Source organism: Candoia aspera, chromosome 2 (genome assembly GCF_035149785.1).
Source record: "Candoia aspera isolate rCanAsp1 chromosome 2, rCanAsp1.hap2, whole genome shotgun sequence".
NCBI classification, from domain to species: Eukaryota; Metazoa; Chordata; class Lepidosauria; order Squamata; family Boidae; genus Candoia; species Candoia aspera.
In genome coordinates this window covers 380,552-399,848 of record NC_086154.1, presented here as the reverse complement: position 1 = coordinate 399,848, position 19,297 = coordinate 380,552, and the positions used below count along the sequence as shown (strand labels likewise).

At 61.0% G+C, this 19,297-nt stretch overlaps 2 protein-coding genes across 3 annotated transcripts in view; both read right to left on the bottom strand.

The window, feature by feature from the left end:
- The window catches only part of RXRB (retinoid X receptor beta), a 64,646-nt gene that overhangs the window by 14,611 nt on the left and 30,738 nt on the right, over window positions 1-19,297 (bottom strand). The gene's annotated exons all lie outside the window — the stretch shown is intronic.
- The window catches only part of COL11A2 (collagen type XI alpha 2 chain), a 43,837-nt gene that overhangs the window by 10,962 nt on the left and 13,578 nt on the right, over window positions 1-19,297 (bottom strand). The window contains exons 13-47 of the mRNA XM_063296722.1: window positions 19,019-19,093; window positions 18,765-18,851; window positions 18,074-18,130; window positions 17,805-17,858; window positions 17,498-17,551; window positions 17,322-17,375; window positions 16,471-16,524; window positions 16,291-16,344; window positions 15,990-16,034; window positions 15,532-15,585; window positions 15,396-15,440; window positions 14,203-14,256; window positions 13,401-13,445; window positions 13,227-13,280; window positions 12,846-12,890; window positions 11,927-11,980; window positions 11,432-11,476; window positions 10,636-10,689; window positions 10,451-10,558; window positions 10,315-10,368; window positions 9,861-9,914; window positions 9,514-9,558; window positions 9,252-9,305; window positions 8,552-8,596; window positions 8,077-8,130; window positions 7,946-7,999; window positions 6,080-6,133; window positions 5,847-5,954; window positions 5,471-5,560; window positions 4,715-4,768; window positions 1,423-1,530; window positions 1,119-1,226; window positions 977-1,030; window positions 809-862; window positions 69-176 (exon numbers count right to left, since the gene is read on the bottom strand). Coding sequence (XP_063152792.1) covers window positions 69-176; window positions 809-862; window positions 977-1,030; window positions 1,119-1,226; window positions 1,423-1,530; window positions 4,715-4,768; window positions 5,471-5,560; window positions 5,847-5,954; window positions 6,080-6,133; window positions 7,946-7,999; window positions 8,077-8,130; window positions 8,552-8,596; window positions 9,252-9,305; window positions 9,514-9,558; window positions 9,861-9,914; window positions 10,315-10,368; window positions 10,451-10,558; window positions 10,636-10,689; window positions 11,432-11,476; window positions 11,927-11,980; window positions 12,846-12,890; window positions 13,227-13,280; window positions 13,401-13,445; window positions 14,203-14,256; window positions 15,396-15,440; window positions 15,532-15,585; window positions 15,990-16,034; window positions 16,291-16,344; window positions 16,471-16,524; window positions 17,322-17,375; window positions 17,498-17,551; window positions 17,805-17,858; window positions 18,074-18,130; window positions 18,765-18,851; window positions 19,019-19,093 — 2,190 coding nt within the window. The remainder of the gene's footprint in view (window positions 1-68; window positions 177-808; window positions 863-976; window positions 1,031-1,118; window positions 1,227-1,422; window positions 1,531-4,714; window positions 4,769-5,470; window positions 5,561-5,846; window positions 5,955-6,079; window positions 6,134-7,945; window positions 8,000-8,076; window positions 8,131-8,551; window positions 8,597-9,251; window positions 9,306-9,513; window positions 9,559-9,860; window positions 9,915-10,314; window positions 10,369-10,450; window positions 10,559-10,635; window positions 10,690-11,431; window positions 11,477-11,926; window positions 11,981-12,845; window positions 12,891-13,226; window positions 13,281-13,400; window positions 13,446-14,202; window positions 14,257-15,395; window positions 15,441-15,531; window positions 15,586-15,989; window positions 16,035-16,290; window positions 16,345-16,470; window positions 16,525-17,321; window positions 17,376-17,497; window positions 17,552-17,804; window positions 17,859-18,073; window positions 18,131-18,764; window positions 18,852-19,018; window positions 19,094-19,297) is intronic.

The window sequence follows — 19,297 nt, the reverse complement described above, 5'->3', positions numbered from 1 at the left end:
AGAGAGTGTGAGCGGGGTCCAGCTCGGCAGCTGGCGGCAGGGGAGGACTCGCGGCAGCCCTTCCTCACCTGCAAGCCGATCGGTCCTGGTGCCCCGTTGAATCCTCGCGTGCCGTCGTCCCCTTTTGTGCCAAAATGGCCCTGGGGGCCCCTTGCTCCAGGGTCACCATCAGCACCCTAAAGGTAGCACAGAAAGAGGGCGCCTGGAGAGATGGCACCCAGAGGGCAGCCAGACGCCAAACCTGGCGCTCCAGCTGACTCACACTGCTCCACAGCCGCCACGCATCCCAGCAGGGCTCACACCAGGCCAAGGCAGGGGAACATCGTGGCCGTGTCCACAGGACACACTACAGTCAAGCTCACTGGCCACGTTACAGCTTAACACGATGTTTACTGGAGTGCTGGCTGCAGTCACCCGCTGGGGTGAAGGTGAACCCCAGTTCGCAAACCACAGGGGCTTCGCCCACCCTCCCTCTGGCAGACGAAGCCAAAGGTCCCAGGAGCGTCGCACGTGCACGGATATGGCAGACTCAGCAGAGAGGGTTGCCTTTTCGCCCCGTCAGCCCGGGGCTGCTGACAAGGGGAACAAACGCAGTGGAGTCTGGCAGCTGAATGAGCAATGTCCCGCTGCTGGGCAGGGGCTCTCCTGGAACAGCACCCCCTTCCCATTCAAGGAGGGGTCTCCCCAGAGGCCAAACGCTGCCTTGACTCGCGCCAGAGTCACCCTAGGGAGGGGCCCAGAGGCCCAGCAGTGAGACCCCAGGAAAGGAGGCACGCCGGAGCCGCCCCGTGAACTCCCCAGTACTCACCGCAGCGCCCGGCTGCCCAAGAGGACCAAGTGGGCCGGAGGGGCCAGGGGGACCCTGAGGGAGGAAGAGGAGGCCATCAGCCGCGCAAAGAGTGGGGCCACCATCACAGACCCCGGGCTCCCTCCCCTTCTCCCTCCCCTGCGGATCCTGCCCGGCGGCTCCACTCACCTGCTCGCCTTTGCCCCCCTTGGGGCCTTTGCGACCTGGGTCCCCCACTTCTCCCTGCAGACAAGAGAGGTGCAATGGAAGGAGGGCTCGGCCCAGGGGACAGGGATGCACCCCCCCCCCAGGCCACCCACCAGGCACTCACCTTGTCGCCATCCTCGCCCGGGCCCCCATGCGGTCCTGCGGGGCCAGGCAGGCCAATAGGGCCCTGTGCACCATCACGGCCAGTGGGGCCAAGGGGCCCTTTTTCACCCTGGGGGAGAAGAGTGAGGTTGAGGGGATGGATGACTCCCCCCCACCAGCCCACTGTTCCTCCTCCCTCCCCTTCCTCCTCACCTGCAGACCCCAACAGTGGCTCCCGGGCTTCCCACCCTGCAGCTCCCACTCAGGTGTCCCCTCCCCAGCTCCCGCCTCACGGGGAGTCTGGCCCTGCCCCTGCCCCGACTCACAGGCACGCCCTTCTCTCCAGCTGGTCCAGGTGGCCCGTGAGGGCCAGGTCTGCCTGGGGGCCCAACGGGGCCTCCCGATCCTGGGGGCCCCCTCTCCCCTGGAGATCCCTGGAAGGAGGAGGAAAGGGGCAGTCAGTGCCAGCCTGGGGGACACCGAGGCATGGCTCTGCCCGGACGCAACAGTCACAGAGAAGGGGAGGGCGCAAGATTCTCATTCTGCCCTCGGCTGCCGCTCTAAACCTCATCATCCCCGGCCAGTACAGTGAAAAAGGAAGCTGGGACCAGGCACACACACACACACACACACCCCTGCAGTCCCACGCAGAGACGGTGGGACCAAAGGCCCGGAAACCCGGGCTCCTTCTGCCGGGTGTGTTCAGGTGGAGGGAGGGGGTGTCGCTCAGGGACGCTTTCCTCTGGACACCCACATGAACAAGGGGTTGGGCTGGATGGCCTCGAGGACCCCTTCCAATTGGAGCACTCTGTGCCTCTCTCCCACCCACAGAAGAATATGGTTTCACTGCCTTCTGCCCTTGCTTATCACTGAACATTTATCACTGCTCTGCTACCCAAAAAGGGATTTTGACTTACTTTGTGAGGTTAAGCAATGGTCTGCTGCTTTAAAAATCAGTTTAGGAGGAACAGCAGCATTAAAAAAAAAAAGTCCATGACAAATACACAGATACACCCAGCATGCAGCTGGAAGGACTTTCCGCGGCTCCCCAAAACCTTTCTGTCCTGGCTTCCACCATGTCCTTCCACCACCCCTGTCCTCCGAGGCTGTTTCTTCTTCCTCCTCCTTCCCAGGCTCTCCCCAGATCCGCCCAACCCCAGTTCCCTCCACCCTCCCTTCCTCCCTGCAAAATCACCTCAGCCCTCCTTTCCTTCATTCCTCCCACCCACCCTTGCATTCCGTCCACATTCATTTCTCCTCGTTCCTGGCCCCCTTCCTGCCTTACGTGCACACACACGCACGCTCACGCACACTTACTTACTGGAGGCGCCCCATTCCTACTGCTATCCAGTCACTTCTCTGCTTCTCCCGAGATAATTCCAGAAAACACAGCGAACCGAAATGGGCTCTTGGCCACAGGCCTTTGCTTCCTTCAACAAACCCTCATCCCTTGCAACAGACCCCATCCTACCTACCTCCTTTTCAGCAGCATATGTACACCTTAGCATCTGCCCCTCCATTTTCCCATCCAGTAAGTGTTCTACCGAAGCATGCGAATTCAGGTACCTGCTCACCTTTATGCCTTTTAGGTATGCCTTGCAACTGTTCGCCCCATCTTCCCTCTCGAGCACAACCTCCTTGTTCTCAGACATTTCATACTGCTTGTTGCAGCTTACAATCCAGGTAACATTTGCTGCAAATTATCCAGGTCCTCAACCAACAACAAGGCATCATCTTCATACAGAGGTACAAAAACATTCAAGTCCCCAACCAACCCATTTCTAACATCCACAAGCGCAGTCCTTATCTATTCATGCAAGGGGACATCACAACTTCGTCTGACTCCCTGCCCAAGGCTGAACCATTCATTAAGCATTCCATTTTTTTCTCATGCACACTTGGCTTGCATCATGTTCCCTCTTACTCGTTCAGCAAATAACATTCAACTCCATGGGGCTGAACTCAGCTCTATGAGATTCAGGGGAGGGGCCAGAAATCAGGGCTTTCAGGGGCAGCCCCTCCCCTCTGGAATACTCCCCTCCCCTGCCAATATCTGAACCCCACCTCCCTCCTGATATTGCAGAAGGCGGTGAAAAGCAATTGTCCAGAAGAACTTTTAATGTTTAGGCTTTTGGCTAGGAGATACCCGATGACTGCAAAATTCTGGTACTTTGACCACATGTTACGTGATTTGTTTTGTGTTCTATTGTGTGCTTTGGCGTTCTAAACCACAGCTTCTCAACCTTGCCAACTTTAAGATGTGTGGACTTCAAGTCCCAGAATTCCCCAGCCAGTAACTCCCAGAATTCTGGGGACTGAACTCCACAGAGCCCCCCTGCCCTTCTCAAACGTTGCTCCTCATTCCCTGCCAGCCATGGGGGGCCGGGGGGGCTCTTGTGCGTGCGCCTGGCACAGCCTCCCCGTGGGAAAACCACCTCTCCCTTTGACATGTTTCTGCTATGCAGCCTTCCCATTTTTTAATTCTCACGGCATCGAGAAGCACTTCTTGATGATGATGATGATGATGATGATGATGATGATGATGATGACGACTTACAGTTTTCCCTTGTGCCTACTCTTTGTAGCAATTATTCTCTTCTATGCCTTCTTCCCCCCCCCCATAGCCTCACTCACTTTTCCCGTTCCCCCAACCATCCAGCCTCCCAAGCCTTCTTCCCACAGACTTTGGAGGAGCTTTCCAGCTCCCTCATCCCACTCCCGCAAGCGCTTTCCACGCCCTCTTTCCATTCATTAGGCTACAATGATCTCCTAATCCTGTTCGCACAGGATTGCATCTTTCCTCTCCAGCAGGGGTCTTCCACCATTCCTCTCCTTTTTCCCCCCTTCTTCCCTTTTCTCCATTTTTTCACAAGATCCGCTAAGGACACGATCAAAACACCACCTCCCACGTTCGGAACCTCTCAGCAGCCTCGGGTCCTCTGTTAATTCTTTCAGTACTTCTCCCACAAATCATAACCTCTATCTATGAGGCAGCTAAAAGTCGACACCGGCTTGATGCCGCATAATCAATCAATCAATCAATCAATCAGTCCGTTTCATCCTAAGCAATACAATAAATTGTGCTCTTCTGTCCACTCCCCGGCTTGAATGGACTGCTGCTTAATCCACATACCCCAAGCAACCTCCCCACATGATTCCCTTTTCCTGCTCTCCCACCTGGTTCCCACCCTCCATTCACATCATGGAGACCAACCACGTTTTCTCCTGGATCACAGGCCTTCTGTCCATGGCACAACGGCCTCCCGAGCAAAGAAGAGGCAATGGCCTCGCGCGAGCAAAGTGTCGCCAAAGGACAGCTGCGTGCTAACCATGCATTTGGGGCACATTGGTGTTCCAAGGGCCCCAAAGCCCAATTTCCCCCTTGTTCCTGGAGAGGGGCCGAGAGGGCCCCCTGCGGCCCCCTGACGTGGGGGAGGAAGGGGGGTCTGGCCAGGAAGCAGCCCCAGCGCAGGCCCAGAGGCACCCTGGGACTGCAATTTCTGACTGTGCTGTGGATGTTTCTGTGCACATCTCTGATTGTGACCCCCAAGAGTGACCGGACTGCGGTGGGCCGAGATCAGATCATTGCAGGAAGTTCAGGAGGAGAGGAATACTCACCGCAGGTCCTGGGGGGCCGGCAGGTCCCTCGTTGCCTTTGAGCCCAGGCCCACCCTGCGCAGGAAGAGAACAGACTTAGCCAGCCAGTCCATCTCCCCATGACGCTGCACCGATGGTGGGGGGCAGCCACCAAAATCCCCCAACCCCTCAAGGCCGGTTTCTTCCTCTTCCCACCTTCTCCCAACCCTCATTTTTGCACTGTGTGGTTGGCCCTTGGATCTGGCCCCTGGGGGGGCTTTCTTCCTGTTGCTGACCAACTTCGCCCATTTACAAGTGTGCCCAGCCCTGGTGCCTTGGGGGCCACAGAATGGTACTGTAATTAGGGCCACAGGCCCTGGAGCGGAGCCCCACCTCTCCCTGCCTGGAGACCTCCATGCCCAAGCTGTGTCCAGTCACGCTGACCCCACTCCACCAATCACCCAGGTCTCCCCAGGCGTCCCTCCCGGGCCCCAGGGACGGGCAAAGGGACGGAGCTCTGTTGGGAAGGGGGACAGAAGGGGCATGTCTGGCTGCCCTCGTGGCCAGAGCAAACTCTTGCTTCGCTGCAGAGGAAGCCCCGCCCTGCCTGAGGGGCTGTGGGGGGAGGCGGAGGACAGGCGGGGGTTGCGCCGAGGAGCCTTCTAGAGAGAGGGAGCCCTCCTTTGGAGCTGCAAGGGGAGAATCCGGCTCCCTCCCCAGGTGCGGTTCTCTGGCAGGGAGGTGGTGCACCCCCCCGCAACTGTGTCCCCCCCCCCGAGAGGGAGGTGAGGTACATACCGCTGTGCCAGGAAGGCCACGCTCTCCGGGGAAGCCTCGCAGCCCCGCTGGACCGTCCTTCCCTGGGCTTCCGACGGGTCCGGGGTCCCCCTGGAAGACGCATGGAGCGCCAGTGTCCCCCAGGGCTCCTCAGCAGAGGACAAGCATGGGCCCCGCCTTTTGCGTGGCCAGACCCTCCCCAGAATGAGGTGGCAGAGCGGATGGGGGCCGGCAGGGAGGGGCAGCTGCAGAAAGGGCATGGGCGATGCCCAGCCCTCCCCTGCCCTGCCCTCCGTCAGGGCCGCTGCAAGGGGGAAGGGGGGGCGGGAGGGCGGCCTGCAGGGTTAAGCCACACAGCACAGTGGCAGGAAGCTTTGCCTGGCTGGCCGTGGGTTACCTTGGTCCCTTCTTTCCCGGAGGGCCCAGGCAGGCCTTGTTCTCCCGGCGGTCCAGTGGGGCCCGAGTGGCCCCTCTCCCCCATCTGGCCCGTCTCTCCCACAGGACCCTGTCGGAGGAGAGCAGCAGGGAGGGAGCATGCTTGGGGGCCGCAGCCTGCTCCCCAGCTCCAGTTCACCCCTCGCCCCCCACCCGCTTTCTGGGAGCATTGGGAACAAGCCCCAAGTCCCTTACCTGTGGCCCCACGATGCCCGGGCCGCCTGGGGGCCCAGCCTTGCCTTGCAGTCCCTGGAAGGCAGAAGGAGACAAAACAGGAGCGGGAATGGCACCTGTGTTGTTGCGGGTCTTCTGCTTGGGGATGGGAGAAATGGCCCCACAGGGATGGTGGAGGCAGCATCACCTCCCTAATCAGGCCCACCTGGGAGCCTGATGGTGTTTGTTCATCCCTGGCCGACAACGTTTGCCCCAGCCCAGCCTGGAAAGGCCAGAATTCGCATCTGGAACCCTCTCAAAGCAAAACAGGAGTCTTCCCTGCTAGTGTCCAAAGCCAGGAGCCTGTAACTGGCCATGTGGAAGACAAGATGCCTGAAGCATGTGCAGAGTGCTGTCCTCTCTTTCCCCTCCTTACACAGCTCCTAATATTCTGTGGCAAATGACAAGCCTACACAACTCTTACTCTGGAGTAAGTCTCACTGAGATCACTGGAGATGACTTCTGAGTACAGCACCCTGCTAGAAATCTATTTATTTCCTTATTTGACTTATATCCCACTTCCATTCTGTACAACTAAAGGTGGGCCGCTTAATGCTCCCTCCTCCTATTTTTTCCCCAAAAAACAACCCTGTGAGGTGGGCTTTAGTTAGAAAATAGTTCTTGGTGTTAAAAAAATCTCTTGGAAATTTGCTTTTAAGAAAACACAAGTCTGTATAATGTTCCAATCCGAAGAGCTGGATTTTGGAGGAGGGCACCATTTTGATTCAGACGCAAATCTAAAAAGTTGGTGGTCAATCTCAGTGTTTCAACATTTAATGATTAAATGGATTTTTTTAAAGCTTGACTTGGAAATTCACACGCCAATACTGAAACGTTGAGGGGCTCCTGCTTTCCAGCAGCCGGAGTTTGGGGAAAGGCTCCCTGGAGCTAATCCGAGCCCCACATCGTCCCACCGGGGAGGGGGGTAGCCTGCTGGGGGACCCTTGCGAAGCGGGTCTGAGGGTGGAGGACGGTGCAGCCCAGCCCTCTGGCAGCAGCCGGGGGGGACAGGCAGAAATGCCTCCCCCAACCCACTATTCCAAGAGGGCCACCGAAGGCTCACAAAACGGCAGAGACCTCCCGTGACTTCACCCCCTCGAGCAGCCCCAGGGAGCCGAATGCGCCTCGGCTGCTGCCTGTGAACGGCCAGCACCCTTCCTCCCCCACGTTGGACGACGTCACCCGGCAGGGCGATAGAAAGTCCGCCAGGAAGACGCCGAGCTCAGGGAAGCGCAAAAGCCCCTCGCGAAAGCACAAGGCGGCCAGTGGAGGACAGGAGAGGGGCGCTTCCTCCCACCCAGCCTGTGGAACTCTCAGCCACCTGAGAGGTCCGTGGCAGATGTTGCCTCGGGTCTCTGCTTGGCAAGGCAGCGAGGAAGAGGGGCCAAAAGAGGGCCAAGCCACAGCAATGTCACGTGTGCAACGACAACGCCGTGCAAACCATGCTACGGACACAATTTGTGTCATTTACACAACATCACAATGTACGTTGCAGCCTCTCTTCACAGGGGGCGCTGGCCTAAAGTGATCTTGGCTGATTTGGCCCAAAGCAGGGAAGTAAAAGGGGGGCCCCAGAGCACCACACCGAGAGCCAGGGGAGGCTGCTCTGTGGGGCCAAAGGGGGAGACCTGGGCACGAGAAACTTTTGCCCTTTGGAAAGAGCAAACGTGGCAGGAGGAAGGAAACCCACCAGGTGTAAGGAGGAGGCGGAGTCCAAGATCTTGGACCCAGTGATAAAAACCGACAGGAAGCAGCGCAGAGGAGCCCCACCAGCACAGGGGCCCCTGCGAGAAGTGGGGCGGGTCGGAGGGGTTTATCCCCAGCAGCCAGAACAGGGTCATCACTTACCACTTCTCCCCGCTGTCCTGGGTGGCCAGGCATCCCATCCTTCCCAGGGGGGCCCTGTGGACAAAACACGGGGGCAGAGTCAGTGGCTGCGGGCAGGCAGGGGGATGGGGACATGAGGGCGTGTGACTCACCGGGGGGCCTTTGGGCCCAGGGAATCCGTTCGGCCCCTGCAGTCCTGGATGCCCCTGCGGGAGGAAGACGAGAGCCGCCCGTTAGGGTCGTGCCAGGGTGTCCCCCAAGTTAGACCCAAACCGACCGCCTCCAGATCTCCACAGATCCTCCGGCTCTGAAAGAATTCCTGATTTGGCTTCTCGGGGCTCTTAAACCCATTGAGCTTTCCACGTGATCTCCTGTTCTTCCAGAGAGCCCAACACACCTGTCTCCCCCCTCCCCATTCAACCTCCAGCGCAGGGATGAAGTGGGGAGGCCCGCAACACAGCAGGCCTCCTTCCTCGGGTGAGTGTGCCCATCCTTTCACGGGGCGTTTTTTGGCTCCCCTTGTTTGGATAACCTGCAACCCCGCCAGGCCACCAGCGGCTGGACCAGGCTGGAGTCCGCTCAACAGGAGCGTCAGGATGCCAGGCTTCCTCCCTGGTGGCTGCTTACCCGTTCGCCCAGGGGCCCAGCTGGCCCTTCACCGCCAGAGGTGCCCTGCCAGGGGAGGAGAGAGAGGCGCTCAGGTCACAGGACAGTGCGTGTGTGCACATGATGGTGCCCACCTGGAACCCCAAGCCTCTTGGCTTCACCCTTTTCTGGGTTGGCACAATAGCAAATAACCAACCACATGGGGTGGATTTGCACAAACACTAAGTTTTAAAAGTGCAAAGGCTGTTGGATCCTCCACTGAGTTGAGAAGCGCATTGCGTGAAGACAGCCGACGTGAGTGCGGTGTCAGGAAACGACGACTGTCTGCTCAAGGGCAAGCCTAAACAGACACGGTGGTTTCCACACACAGAGATTTATGTGTGTAAACCCGCCAGTTTACCACACGCAAATGCACAAAAGATATGCACAATCAGCTTCCTTTCTCCTCCAGATTTTTACCAAATGCATCTCTGGCAGGCCAGGTCCTGAAAACCTATTGACTTTCCCCTCCCTCCCGACATGGGTCCTCCAGATTCAGGAGCAATCTGCCTCTGACTCTCCCACCATCGCAAATGGCCAATGCACCCTGGCAGCTCTTCTACCACCCAGCACAAAGCCACCAACCAAGGTAAGGGCTGGGCTTGGCCTGGGGACCCCTGCCCCCAGTCCCACATGCCTAGGGCTTCCTCCACGCCACCACAGCCCAGCTGATCAGACCCACCTTTGCTCCCAGCTTCCCGGTGGCTCCTCGTGGCCCCCGCTGTCCTCTGGGGCCCTGGAAAACAGAGCATGTCCATCTATCTAGGGACCACTTCCTTGAACCTGGGTGCCACCCCACCCCCCTTCAGGGCCACCAGCAGGCAACAAATGCCACCAGACCAATCTGCCCATCATTCACACTTTGTGCTGGAAGGGCAGGGGGGAGGAAAAGGGGGTAAATCTCCTAGCCTGCCCCCCAAAACGTGTCCACCCCTGTGACTCACGGAGGGTCCTCGTTCGCCTCGGGGTCCCATCTTCCCAGAGAGACCCTGCAAGGGGGAAAAGGAGCAAAGGCACATCTAAGGGCGGTTCCTTTGATTAAAGCGTCCAAGGAAGGCTTGAACCCCCAGCCGGACATTCGGGGCAGCCAACATCAAAGGCATAAGGCAGAATAATAACGCGGTGTAAGGGCAGGCGGCGCCCTTTGTGCGGGGGCGCTTCGAGGGATGGATTCCGAAGCTGGGGATCCACCAGCACCCCACGCTCCTCCCCACAGGAGCTCGGACCCCTCCAGGCCTCTGGGCAGCCCCAGGTGGGCAGAGGGCCCCATAGGAGAGGGGGCGCCACTTACCCGAACCCCCTTCTCTCCGTTCACCCCGGGGAAGCCGGGGAAGCCTTGGGAGCCCTGCAGGGGAAAGGGAAACGTCACGGGGCAAAGGGGGAGGAGGGTGTCGTGAAGGCGGGGGGGGACAGGCTGGGTTGGCGCCATGTCCCCGACTGCGCCCTGGGCGAAGAGCCGCAGGTGCCGCAGGGCCTTCGGGAAGCAGCAGAGGCTCTGCATGGGTCACGTCACAAAGGGACAGCCGCCTCCTCTCCCCAGCCAGGCCCACTTGGAAGCCCACCCCAGATGTTCCCAGGTGGGCCAGGCCCATCTTTCGGCAGGCCAGGCTGCCTCCAGCTTGCTCGGCTGCTTTGTGCGTGGGGGCTGCAATTCCAGCGGCCCAGACCCCCAACCAGGCGCCCAGGCTCCCCTCCCGCACCTCGTCCCAGGCAGGGAGGGCCCAGCTCACCCGGATCCTGCTCACCTTGAGGCCTTGTCGGCCAGGATATCCGGGGAGACCTGGCACCCCCAGTTTGCCCTGCCAGAAAGGGAAGGAAGGTCAAAACAAGGGTGGGGGGAGGGGGGTGTCCAGTGGCGAAGCCCCCCGTCCCACCACTCACCTTCTCGCCCACCAGTCCAGGAGGGCCGGGATCTCCAGGAGGGCCGGTCCGTCCCTTGGGGCCTTCGGGTCCATCTTCCCCGCGGGACCCCGGGACGCCCACCTCTCCCTGCGCAGAGAAGGCAGACCGTCATCCGTGGGGCCGGGCCAGGCCAGGCAGCCCAGCCCCCCTGAGGGAGGACTTACCCCGCCACCTTTCAACCCCAGGTCACCCTTAATGCCTGGAAATCCTTCTTCACCCTGCAAGAACAAATAAGGGTAGCGTGAGGGCGCCGTCAGGAAACAGAGAGAGGGAAAGAAAAATACTGCCCCCAAAAGGCAGCCATGCTGGGGGCCCCCACTGGGGCCCAGAACACCCCTCCTACCTTCAGCAGCCCTTCCCAGGCACCCCAACACGCCCACTCAGACGCAGAATCGCGCAGCAGAAGAGGAGAGGCGACGCTCTGGGTGGCTTGAAATGCTCCCCGGCTCAACTCGGCGCCCCCGCTGCCTGCTCTCGCGGGGCCAGTGGAGGGGATGGGCAGGGGGATGGGGCAGTGGAGATGAGAGGGGAGGCATCCGGACCCCTGAGGACATGCCGCCTCTGAGGACAAGGGGCTGCCCCAGGAAGGGTCCACTTGGAAAAAGTGGGAAGGACTTGCTGGGAGCCCTGAAAGTTTTCTTTTGCTTCAATCTCAACTGCAGGAGGCAGTGAAGCAGAGTCTGGGCAAGGGAGGGTGGACTAGATGACCTCGAGCAGCCCTGGGTGGGTCATGTGGGGCTTAGTCCAGTTACAGCCTCGGGGAGCCCCTGCAGTGCATCAGACGGGGGAGACTCAAATTCCAATCCACCCCGCCATGGCAATTGCTACGTAACGCTGGGCCTGCCTCTCCCTCTCCTTCCCCATCAGTCTACCTCACAGGGTTGCTATGAGGATGAAACTGAGGCAGGAGAGCTGTGCATCTGGCCTGGAGGCAAAGCACTGAACAGAGGGGAACCTCACCTTCTCGCCTTTTTGCCCTTTCAAGCCACGGATGCCGTCAGTACCCTGAGGGGGAACACGGAGTCATTGGCATGTGTCAGACTACAAGCCCCATTCTTCCCAGCAGAGACTCCAGGACAGGCAAGAAAATTCTCCCTGAACGCACGAACAATATGCCTCACCGGATGGGCAGAGCAAGGAGCCTTTTCTGTGCTGGGGGATCTCTGCGGCTGTGAAGGAGCTGCACCCGGAGTCAGAGGGGGCCCCGGGACCCCATCCGCCGCCTCGGTCCCCTCCCCTCCTGGAGCTCTCTCTTGCATCAGCCCCCTTTTCAAGCTGCTCAGCCCCCTGGACTTCTGCACACTCACGGAAGCGTTCCTGCTCGCCTACGGGTCCCAGGATGACTTCAGGGTGGCCCCACCCCGAGCCGACGGACCCCGCTCCCCACCCAGGAAGGCCATGCACCGCCTCCCCCCAAGTCCCCCCAGGCTCCCAGGGGCTGCAGTGCACACTCACCTTTGCTCCACGAGGACCCGGGTAGCCCACCAGACCTTGGGGGCCAGAGGGGCCCTGCAAGGGAAGGGGCAAGAGGCAGGATCAGGGCCGCGTCCCCCATGCACTGGCACGAAATGGCCGAGCAGACCTGTTCCGGGACTCGGGCCACGTGCTGAGCCCTAAAGCAGCCGCACCAGGGCAATGCTGTGGCTCCCCCCACCTCATTCTCTCCCTCCCCCAAAATTATGCCTGTTTCCGTGTAACCGCCCCCCACCACCGGACTTTGGGTAGAAAAGCGTTTCATGGAGCAGGAGACCTGCCCTGCCCCACCCTGCTTGGAATTAGTGTGGGTGTGCTGCAGGGCTGCCCCCTACAGGAGAGAAAAGGAAGCAGCTGGTTGCTTCACGCTCCTCCGCCTGGTGGCTCAAAGCGGAACTGCACCTCAGAAAGGGAACAGGCCAAAGATCTGAACTGGAGGCGGCATGTTGGGTCCCCGACTGTCTCCGCCCCACCTCGCAGAGCTTTAAGCCGGCCAACAATGAAAAGGCCCGGTAAAAAGATAATTGTGGCTCTTACACAGGCAGATCTGCAGCTTTTAAATGCTCCCAGGCAAGGCAGACCCCTGAACCCCGCAGTCCTGCCCTCTCCTTTCCTGCCCTGAAGCTTCAGTTCCAAGCTCTCCCCCCTCCCTGCCCAACCCCCCCTTCCTCTCCATCAACAAAGATCTTGGAAAGCAGCGCCCTCTTCGGCTGCCAGGGAGGCTTCCCCCTTCGTGGCGAATGCCATGATGCTGCCCTGGCAGCAAAGGCGTCGCCCTTTTAGCGCGCCCTTCCCCCTCGAAGGATCAGAGGGCAGCTTGTAAAGGTTCGGCCAGGGCGGGGAGGGTATCACCCGGGGAGGCCGTGCCAGCTTGGGGCAGCTCCCACGTCTGTCCACTCACCGGGTTGCCTTTGGTGCCTGGAAGGCCTTCTCTGCCCGGGTGGCCCTGTAGGAAGAGGGCAGGGCAGTCAGTCAGCCCCCAGCATCTCAGGGAACCCCCACTTGGGGGGCAGATACCACTGTGGAACTTCAGACAAGCCCCACCCGCTCCTTGGGCTCTTCCAGGGAAACCCGGGCAGGGCTGCTCCCTGGGGACACAGGCCACTCTGCCCCATGGCGGGCCCACAGTCCCCATTTCGCCCCCAGACCCGGGGCAAAGGCACAGGAGGGCCAGCCGGGGCTCTCACGGCCTCCAGAAAGGCTGTTCAGCACTGGCTCCCATCCTGCTCCTATGGGGGGGTGCTCCCCAGGGCAGCCAAGGGTGGGGCGGAGGGACACTCACCGGGGGGCCGTCAGAGCCGGGCATTCCTGGAAGGCCGGGTTTCCCTTGGGGGCCCTGGAAGAGACGGGGGACTGCATTGGATGCAGAAGGCCGGGATGCCCACCCAGAGGCGACCCTCTCTCCCCACCCTGGGCTCTGGCATCAGAGAGCCACCCTGCCCATCCACCCTCTCACCTTTTCCCCAGGGGGGCCCATGGCCCCTTGCGGTCCTGGCAAGCCCTGGAAGCAGAGCAGGAAACATGGGGTAAGAGGCATCCAGGAGGCTGAGCCCTGGCCCCCTCCCCGGCCTGAGACCGCCTCCTCTCCAGCTGCCCCTTAACACCACCCCCGGCCTGGAACTGCAGCTTCTGGGGAGCTCGCAAGGGGCTTTGAATTGCTAATGGGAGCAGGGGCCCTTTGGTGGGACAATAACTAGACGGGCGAAGCTGACCTTGGATCAACAGCAGAAAACCGTTGGCCCAGGACCATCCCCCAGGCCGCCCACCTCGCAGGACTATTGTTGGGGAGGCAGACTGGAGGGAGGAAGGGAAATCTAGCAAACCAGCAACACAAGGGGGGACTTCTGTGCCACCACACCCAGCCCTGGAAGTTGCTGGGGGAGAGGAGTGGGGCTGCCCTTGGCCCCTTGTTTCCAAGGTTTTCGTGGGGGTCATTTTCCAGGGCTAATGAAGTGCTAAACAGGCCCCTGGTGTTTTGGGGATTCTGCTTCTCTCCAGAGGGCCAACCTCTTTCAACCGCTGCCCTGCGAGGAACCTGGCAGTGAGAGGCATGCTCTGGTACTCAGGGCACAGACAAGGCCGCAGAACTACTAGCCGTATCGAGCCTCCATCATCAAAAGCAGTCTACCTGAGCATGCCAACAGCTGGGAAGCAATAGGGGCCAGGCTGCCGTAAGAAGCAGCCCCAGATCCTGGCAGGGCCTGCCACCCATGCCAGCCACTCTGCGCAGCTGCTTCCCCCACCTGCCTCGGATTTACCTGAGTCCCAGGAGTCCCCTGCTGGCCAGGGGGGCCTGGCTCCCCCTGCGGACCCTGTGTAGACAAACGGGGGCGGTGTTAGAGCGAGCCAGACCCCAGGGGCCATCGTGGATGTGTCCCTGTTAACTTCCTGGCAGCCAAAATTACGCAGCTTCCTTGGCCTTTGGGGACGGTTTTGGATTTCCTGGTGGTGCCCGTCCCTGGAACTAGTCCCATTTAAGCTTCCCAAATCAGGTCCCAAAAAGGAAATTCTAGAATGGAAGGCCTGGAAGGGAACTTGGAGATCATCCAGCCCAACCCCTTCCCAAGGCAGGGATCTACTGCTGTGCCATCCTGTCTGGCCTCCGTCTGCAAAACAGCCCCACAAGCCCCCCATTTCCCATCAGAATTTGCAAAGAGCCGCCCTACCTGCGCATCAGCATTCCTCAGCCTGGGACCCACCAAATGTGATGCCTGGACTGCAGCTCCCATCACCCCCAGGCCACCAGGACTATGCCTGCATTCACACCACCAGGATCAAGGCCAGCCACCAAATGAACTTGCTTCTGGGGCTGGCCAGGCTCGGTCCCAAAATCTGCACCACGGGGCCTGGGCCAAGCATTGTGTGGGGCTCCGTTGCTCCATGAGGGCCCCCAGCTCAGCCCAGCCCAATGGGCCAGATTCCCACAAGAGACGAAGATTCAGAAAAACCCCAAACTGGATCAGTGCTTGGGGAGGAGGGTTTCACGCCGGCACAGCTGCTCAGGACAGCTGTGTGCGCGCGCACACATGCACACACACACTTGGGCCTGCTCAGGCTGAAAATGATCTGGGCCCAGCCGCATAACTACCCTGCTCTGTGCCGTCCAGACAGGAGGGTCCTCCGGCTGCAGATTTGGGAAGAGGGGCTACACCTTCCCCGGAAGGCCCTTTTCCAGACCCCAAGACCTCGGAAGCCGCTTTCTCCAAGCTGTGATGTCATGGGGCCATGAGGGGTGGCTGATGGGGAAGGCGTCCTGTGCATGCTCAGGAGCCCCTCAACTAGCACCAGCACTGAAGGTCTATTAAAGCAGCAAGGCTGGGTCAGCCTCAGAGGCATGGCGGGGTGGTTGAAAGATGGGAAGGAACACGCTGGGGACTGACCCACTGAAAAACGAGGACGCTGTTGTGGTTTCGGCCAACCAATGGTCCAGGGAAGGCCTCTGCCCACTTACCAGACTGCCCTTCGGTCCGTGGGGGCCGTCCACGCCACGCCCGCCCTACCGAGCGAAACACAGGCCAAAGACAGCGGTCAGCAGCAGGCAGGGCCAGGGGAAGCCTGAGGGTGGGGGACCCCCTCCCAGCACTTACCTGTGGCCCTGGGATCCCCAGGGGCCCTCTGGGGCCAAGCAAACCTCTCGGTCCCTGCAAAGAAAAGGCACGGGGGGGGTGAAGAGTCAAAGCAGAGCCCAGGGGTTGATCGCACCCCCGCCTGTTGCCTCCGGGGAACCCCAAGAAACAAATGTGGGGGAAAGGCCAAGGGTTTTAAAAATGCCACTTCGCAATGCAAGCAGGGAGGAAGCTGGTTTGGAGCCGAAAGCAGCTCCCCAATGCTGCGGGAAGTGGACTTTTTCTCGATGGGAGGTCGGGGACAGCTGTGCTTGGCAGAACCCAAGCAGCAAAAGGCTCCATGGCCTCCTGGCTGGCCACGCTCCTCCCAGCTGCCAGCAAGCAGACCCCAGCAAGCTGCCAGGGCAGAGGGGCCCGGCGTCACTCTCGGAAAGGGGCCTTGGGGGCTGGCTGGCCCTCCAGGTGGGGATGCTACGCACCGGTTCTCCGGGAAGGCCGTGGGGCCCGATTTCACCATCGTCTCCCTGCAGTTGGAGGAAGGGGAGAGCGTTTGCAAGGGGGGAAATCGACTCGCATTTTTATCAGTTGGCCCCCATGTCTGTTAGAGAGGCAGATGGAACCTCCGGGCAAAACCCACCCCTGAGAACCTCCAGTGGGTTTCCATGGAAGTCCAAGTTGCTAGTCCTCAAGGTGGGGAAGGTATTTTTTTAGGGGGGACATCTTCTTGGCAGTCCAATCTACGTTCCCCACTGGCTACCCCCACCCCACTCGCAGCCTCACCCTCTCTCCATCTTCGCCTGGGGGTCCAGAGGTGCCTTGCGCACCGGGGTCACCCTGCCAAGGACAGAAGCAGCACAGTGAACAGTCCCGCCAAGGGCCAAGGGGAAGTGTGCCCTCCTCGGCCCCTCAAGGTGAGCCTGGCATGTGCCCCCCACCCATCCCACCCCCCATCCCACTCACCCGGTATCCTTTGTCTCCTGGAAGACCGGGCAGCCCATCGAAGCCCCGGTCGCCCTGCAGGAAAAGAGTGTGAAAAAGAGGGACCCCAGCAGAGGACAGGGCCCAGCACCCCAAGGGACCCATGCAGCCCGGGCCAGCAAGGCCACCCACCCCTCACACAAGAAGAGGCCCCTCCCTCCTCACACAAGAAGAGTAGCAGCGAAGCTGGTGCAGGGGCCGAGGGGCTCCCCACAATTCTGCAGCAAGGCAGGACAACCGAGAAAGGGGTGTCCCAAGGGAAGGGGGGCCGTGAGGGCCCTCCGGGGACGTCAGTGTGGTGTGAAAGGGACAGACCCCACAGCGCTTGGCCCCAAGCCCAGCACCGCCTTCGCGCAGGAGGCCCAGGTGAGGACGGGGAGAGCCAGGTTCGAGCCACCCTCCTTTGCAGAAGCACACGGGGTGACTGCAGCCAGTCCCTCCCAACCCACCTCGCGGGGCTGTTGCTGTGGGCATCCCACGAGAGCCGGCAGGGGAAGTGAAAGGCAGGCCGAAATCTGACAGGGACACGTTAGCCTTGTCTAGTTTGGCTGGTTGTGTCGCAAGGAGGTTAACCTGATGGGACCCTGGAAAGCGGTGCACGCGGGGCGGGGGCAATTGGGAGGCACGATATTTGCGCAGCTGGGGAGATCCTTTGTTGCTTGCATATTGAGGGAGTTGGTGTGTGTGTGTGTGTGAGTGTACCTAGAGACGCCACTGCGGTGTGTCGCCATGTCCCCAGTCTTTCTGCTTACGTGGACCCCCCAACCCCACTGCCCTCCTCACGGGGCAGCCAACCCCCCAGCTGAGCCCATCTCAGCCGATGGGGCCCTTACCTTGGGGCCAGCCTCTCCAGGCATCCCTCGTGCCCCGTCTGCACCAGCCCGGCCCTGCGGGAAACACAGAGGGGGTTAGAAGGAGCCCCCTTTGGCGCTGGTTCTGGGCCCCCCACCTGTTACTCCATTGTTGTCACACAACCTCTGATCTCCCTCAATTAAGAAATCGTACTTACTCGGCGGCCGGGCTTTCCTGGGGGGCCAGTCAGTCCCTGTGGCCCCCGGGGCCCCTGGGGGAGAGACCAAGTCTTAGTGGGGCAAAGGGGGTGACTTCCAGGGGGCTGGCACAGCTGTCCAGGCTCCCGGGCTGGTCCACCTCCAGAAGGACCTCTGCGGCTGAGCCCAGGACCTGTCCCCCAATTTCCAGCTGCACATCGGCCCCCCTCCCTCACCAGAGCAGGGAGCAGGGGGTTGGCAGTTGCCCCAGACCATGGGGGGGTCTGATGCCGCTGGGTGGGGACCCACCACTCAGGTCCATGTTACCTGGGAGCCAAAATCTCCAAGCTCTCCCTTCACACCGGGGCCGCCAGCTTGACCCTGCGAGAGAGGAAACACATGGTGGTGCTGCAGCCGGGCCCCCTCGCAGAGAGGGCAAAACGCAGCCCACGGCCTTCCCCGACCTGGTGCCCGCCAGAGGCCGAAGCCCATGCAGGCCCCTGGGAGGGATGGCCAGTCGGTGAAGTCAGCAGCACAGAATGGGCAGAAATGCCTGCCCGGACACGCCCCCCACCCGTGTCCCCACCCCCACTCACCATGGGCCCAGGGCGGCCGGTGTACCCCATCGGTCCTGGAGGGCCACGCAGGGCCATCTGTGGCAAGGAAGGAAAGGGCTCAGACAAGCACCCCAAGCAGAGACCCCCAAGAGACCCTGGAGCAACAGGTGTTGGGGGGACTTCTGTCACCCCATTCTGGAGGGTTCCTGTCAGCTGCCCCCCAAAACACAAGAGCCTCCGGCCCCATCCACACAACACCCTTAAGGAGGTTGTTTGTACCACCCGACGCTCCAGGCTGGTCTGAGCCTCACCTGGTCTGGGACTGGGCCCTTCGTGAGACCCAGGCCTGTTGGCTTGTCCGAACCCACAGAAACCAAGGAAAAGGGGGCTGCTCCAGATCCAGGCCCAAGTGTTGCTCATGGGAACCTCCAGCCACCCCCGCTGCCCTTCCCCCACAGGGATTCCATGGGGAACCTTCCCCTCACCCCTCACCTGCTCACACACCCGCCTTTGGAGGCCTCCAGGGTGGGGGCACCAGAGCCTCCAAAAGGGGGGCCCATCCGGGCTTATATCGGGGGCACCCAGAGGCTCAAAAGCAGGGCACCGGGTTGGGGGCAGGGATGGCTCCAGATTCAGAGATGCCTGTTTTCTGAATTCTTTCGGTTTCCCCCAGCCCTAGAATTCAGGGGCTTCTCCAACAACGTGGTCACACAGCCCCGGCTGGACTCACGCGGGCCTGCTGCAAGAATGCCTGGGCCTGGGCCTCCTGCGCCATCGCGACGGGTCCCTTCTGGCCTCCGGTGCTCCCGAAACGGAACTGAGGTCGCAAGGGGGGAATCGAGCGAGGAGCGTGAGGCCGGAAGGGCCAGACCCTCCTCAATGCAGAGGCAGAACCGGCCTCCCCCCCCGGACACCTCCACCCGCCTACCAGCCTATCCCCAGCTCTGGCCCCGCGCCCTGTTTCCTGGCCCGCTCCTGACTCACCGGAAGCATCATGGAGGTGCCGGGGGGCCCCAGGCGCCCGTCTGAGCCAGGGAACCCGGGCCGTCCGGGGGGACCCTGCGAAGGAGGCAGAGACGCTGGAGGAATGCGGCTGGGAAACGCACCAGTGTGCACGGGGCAGCCCTGCCACTGAGCCCAGAGCCCAAATGCCCAGCATGACTGCAGTCAACAGACGCTCACCGCACCAGCCCAGACCCCGGCCCCATCCCTGGCCCTGGCCCCCCATCCTGCCCCCTGGCGCCTCCCTCTCCTTGAGGCCTG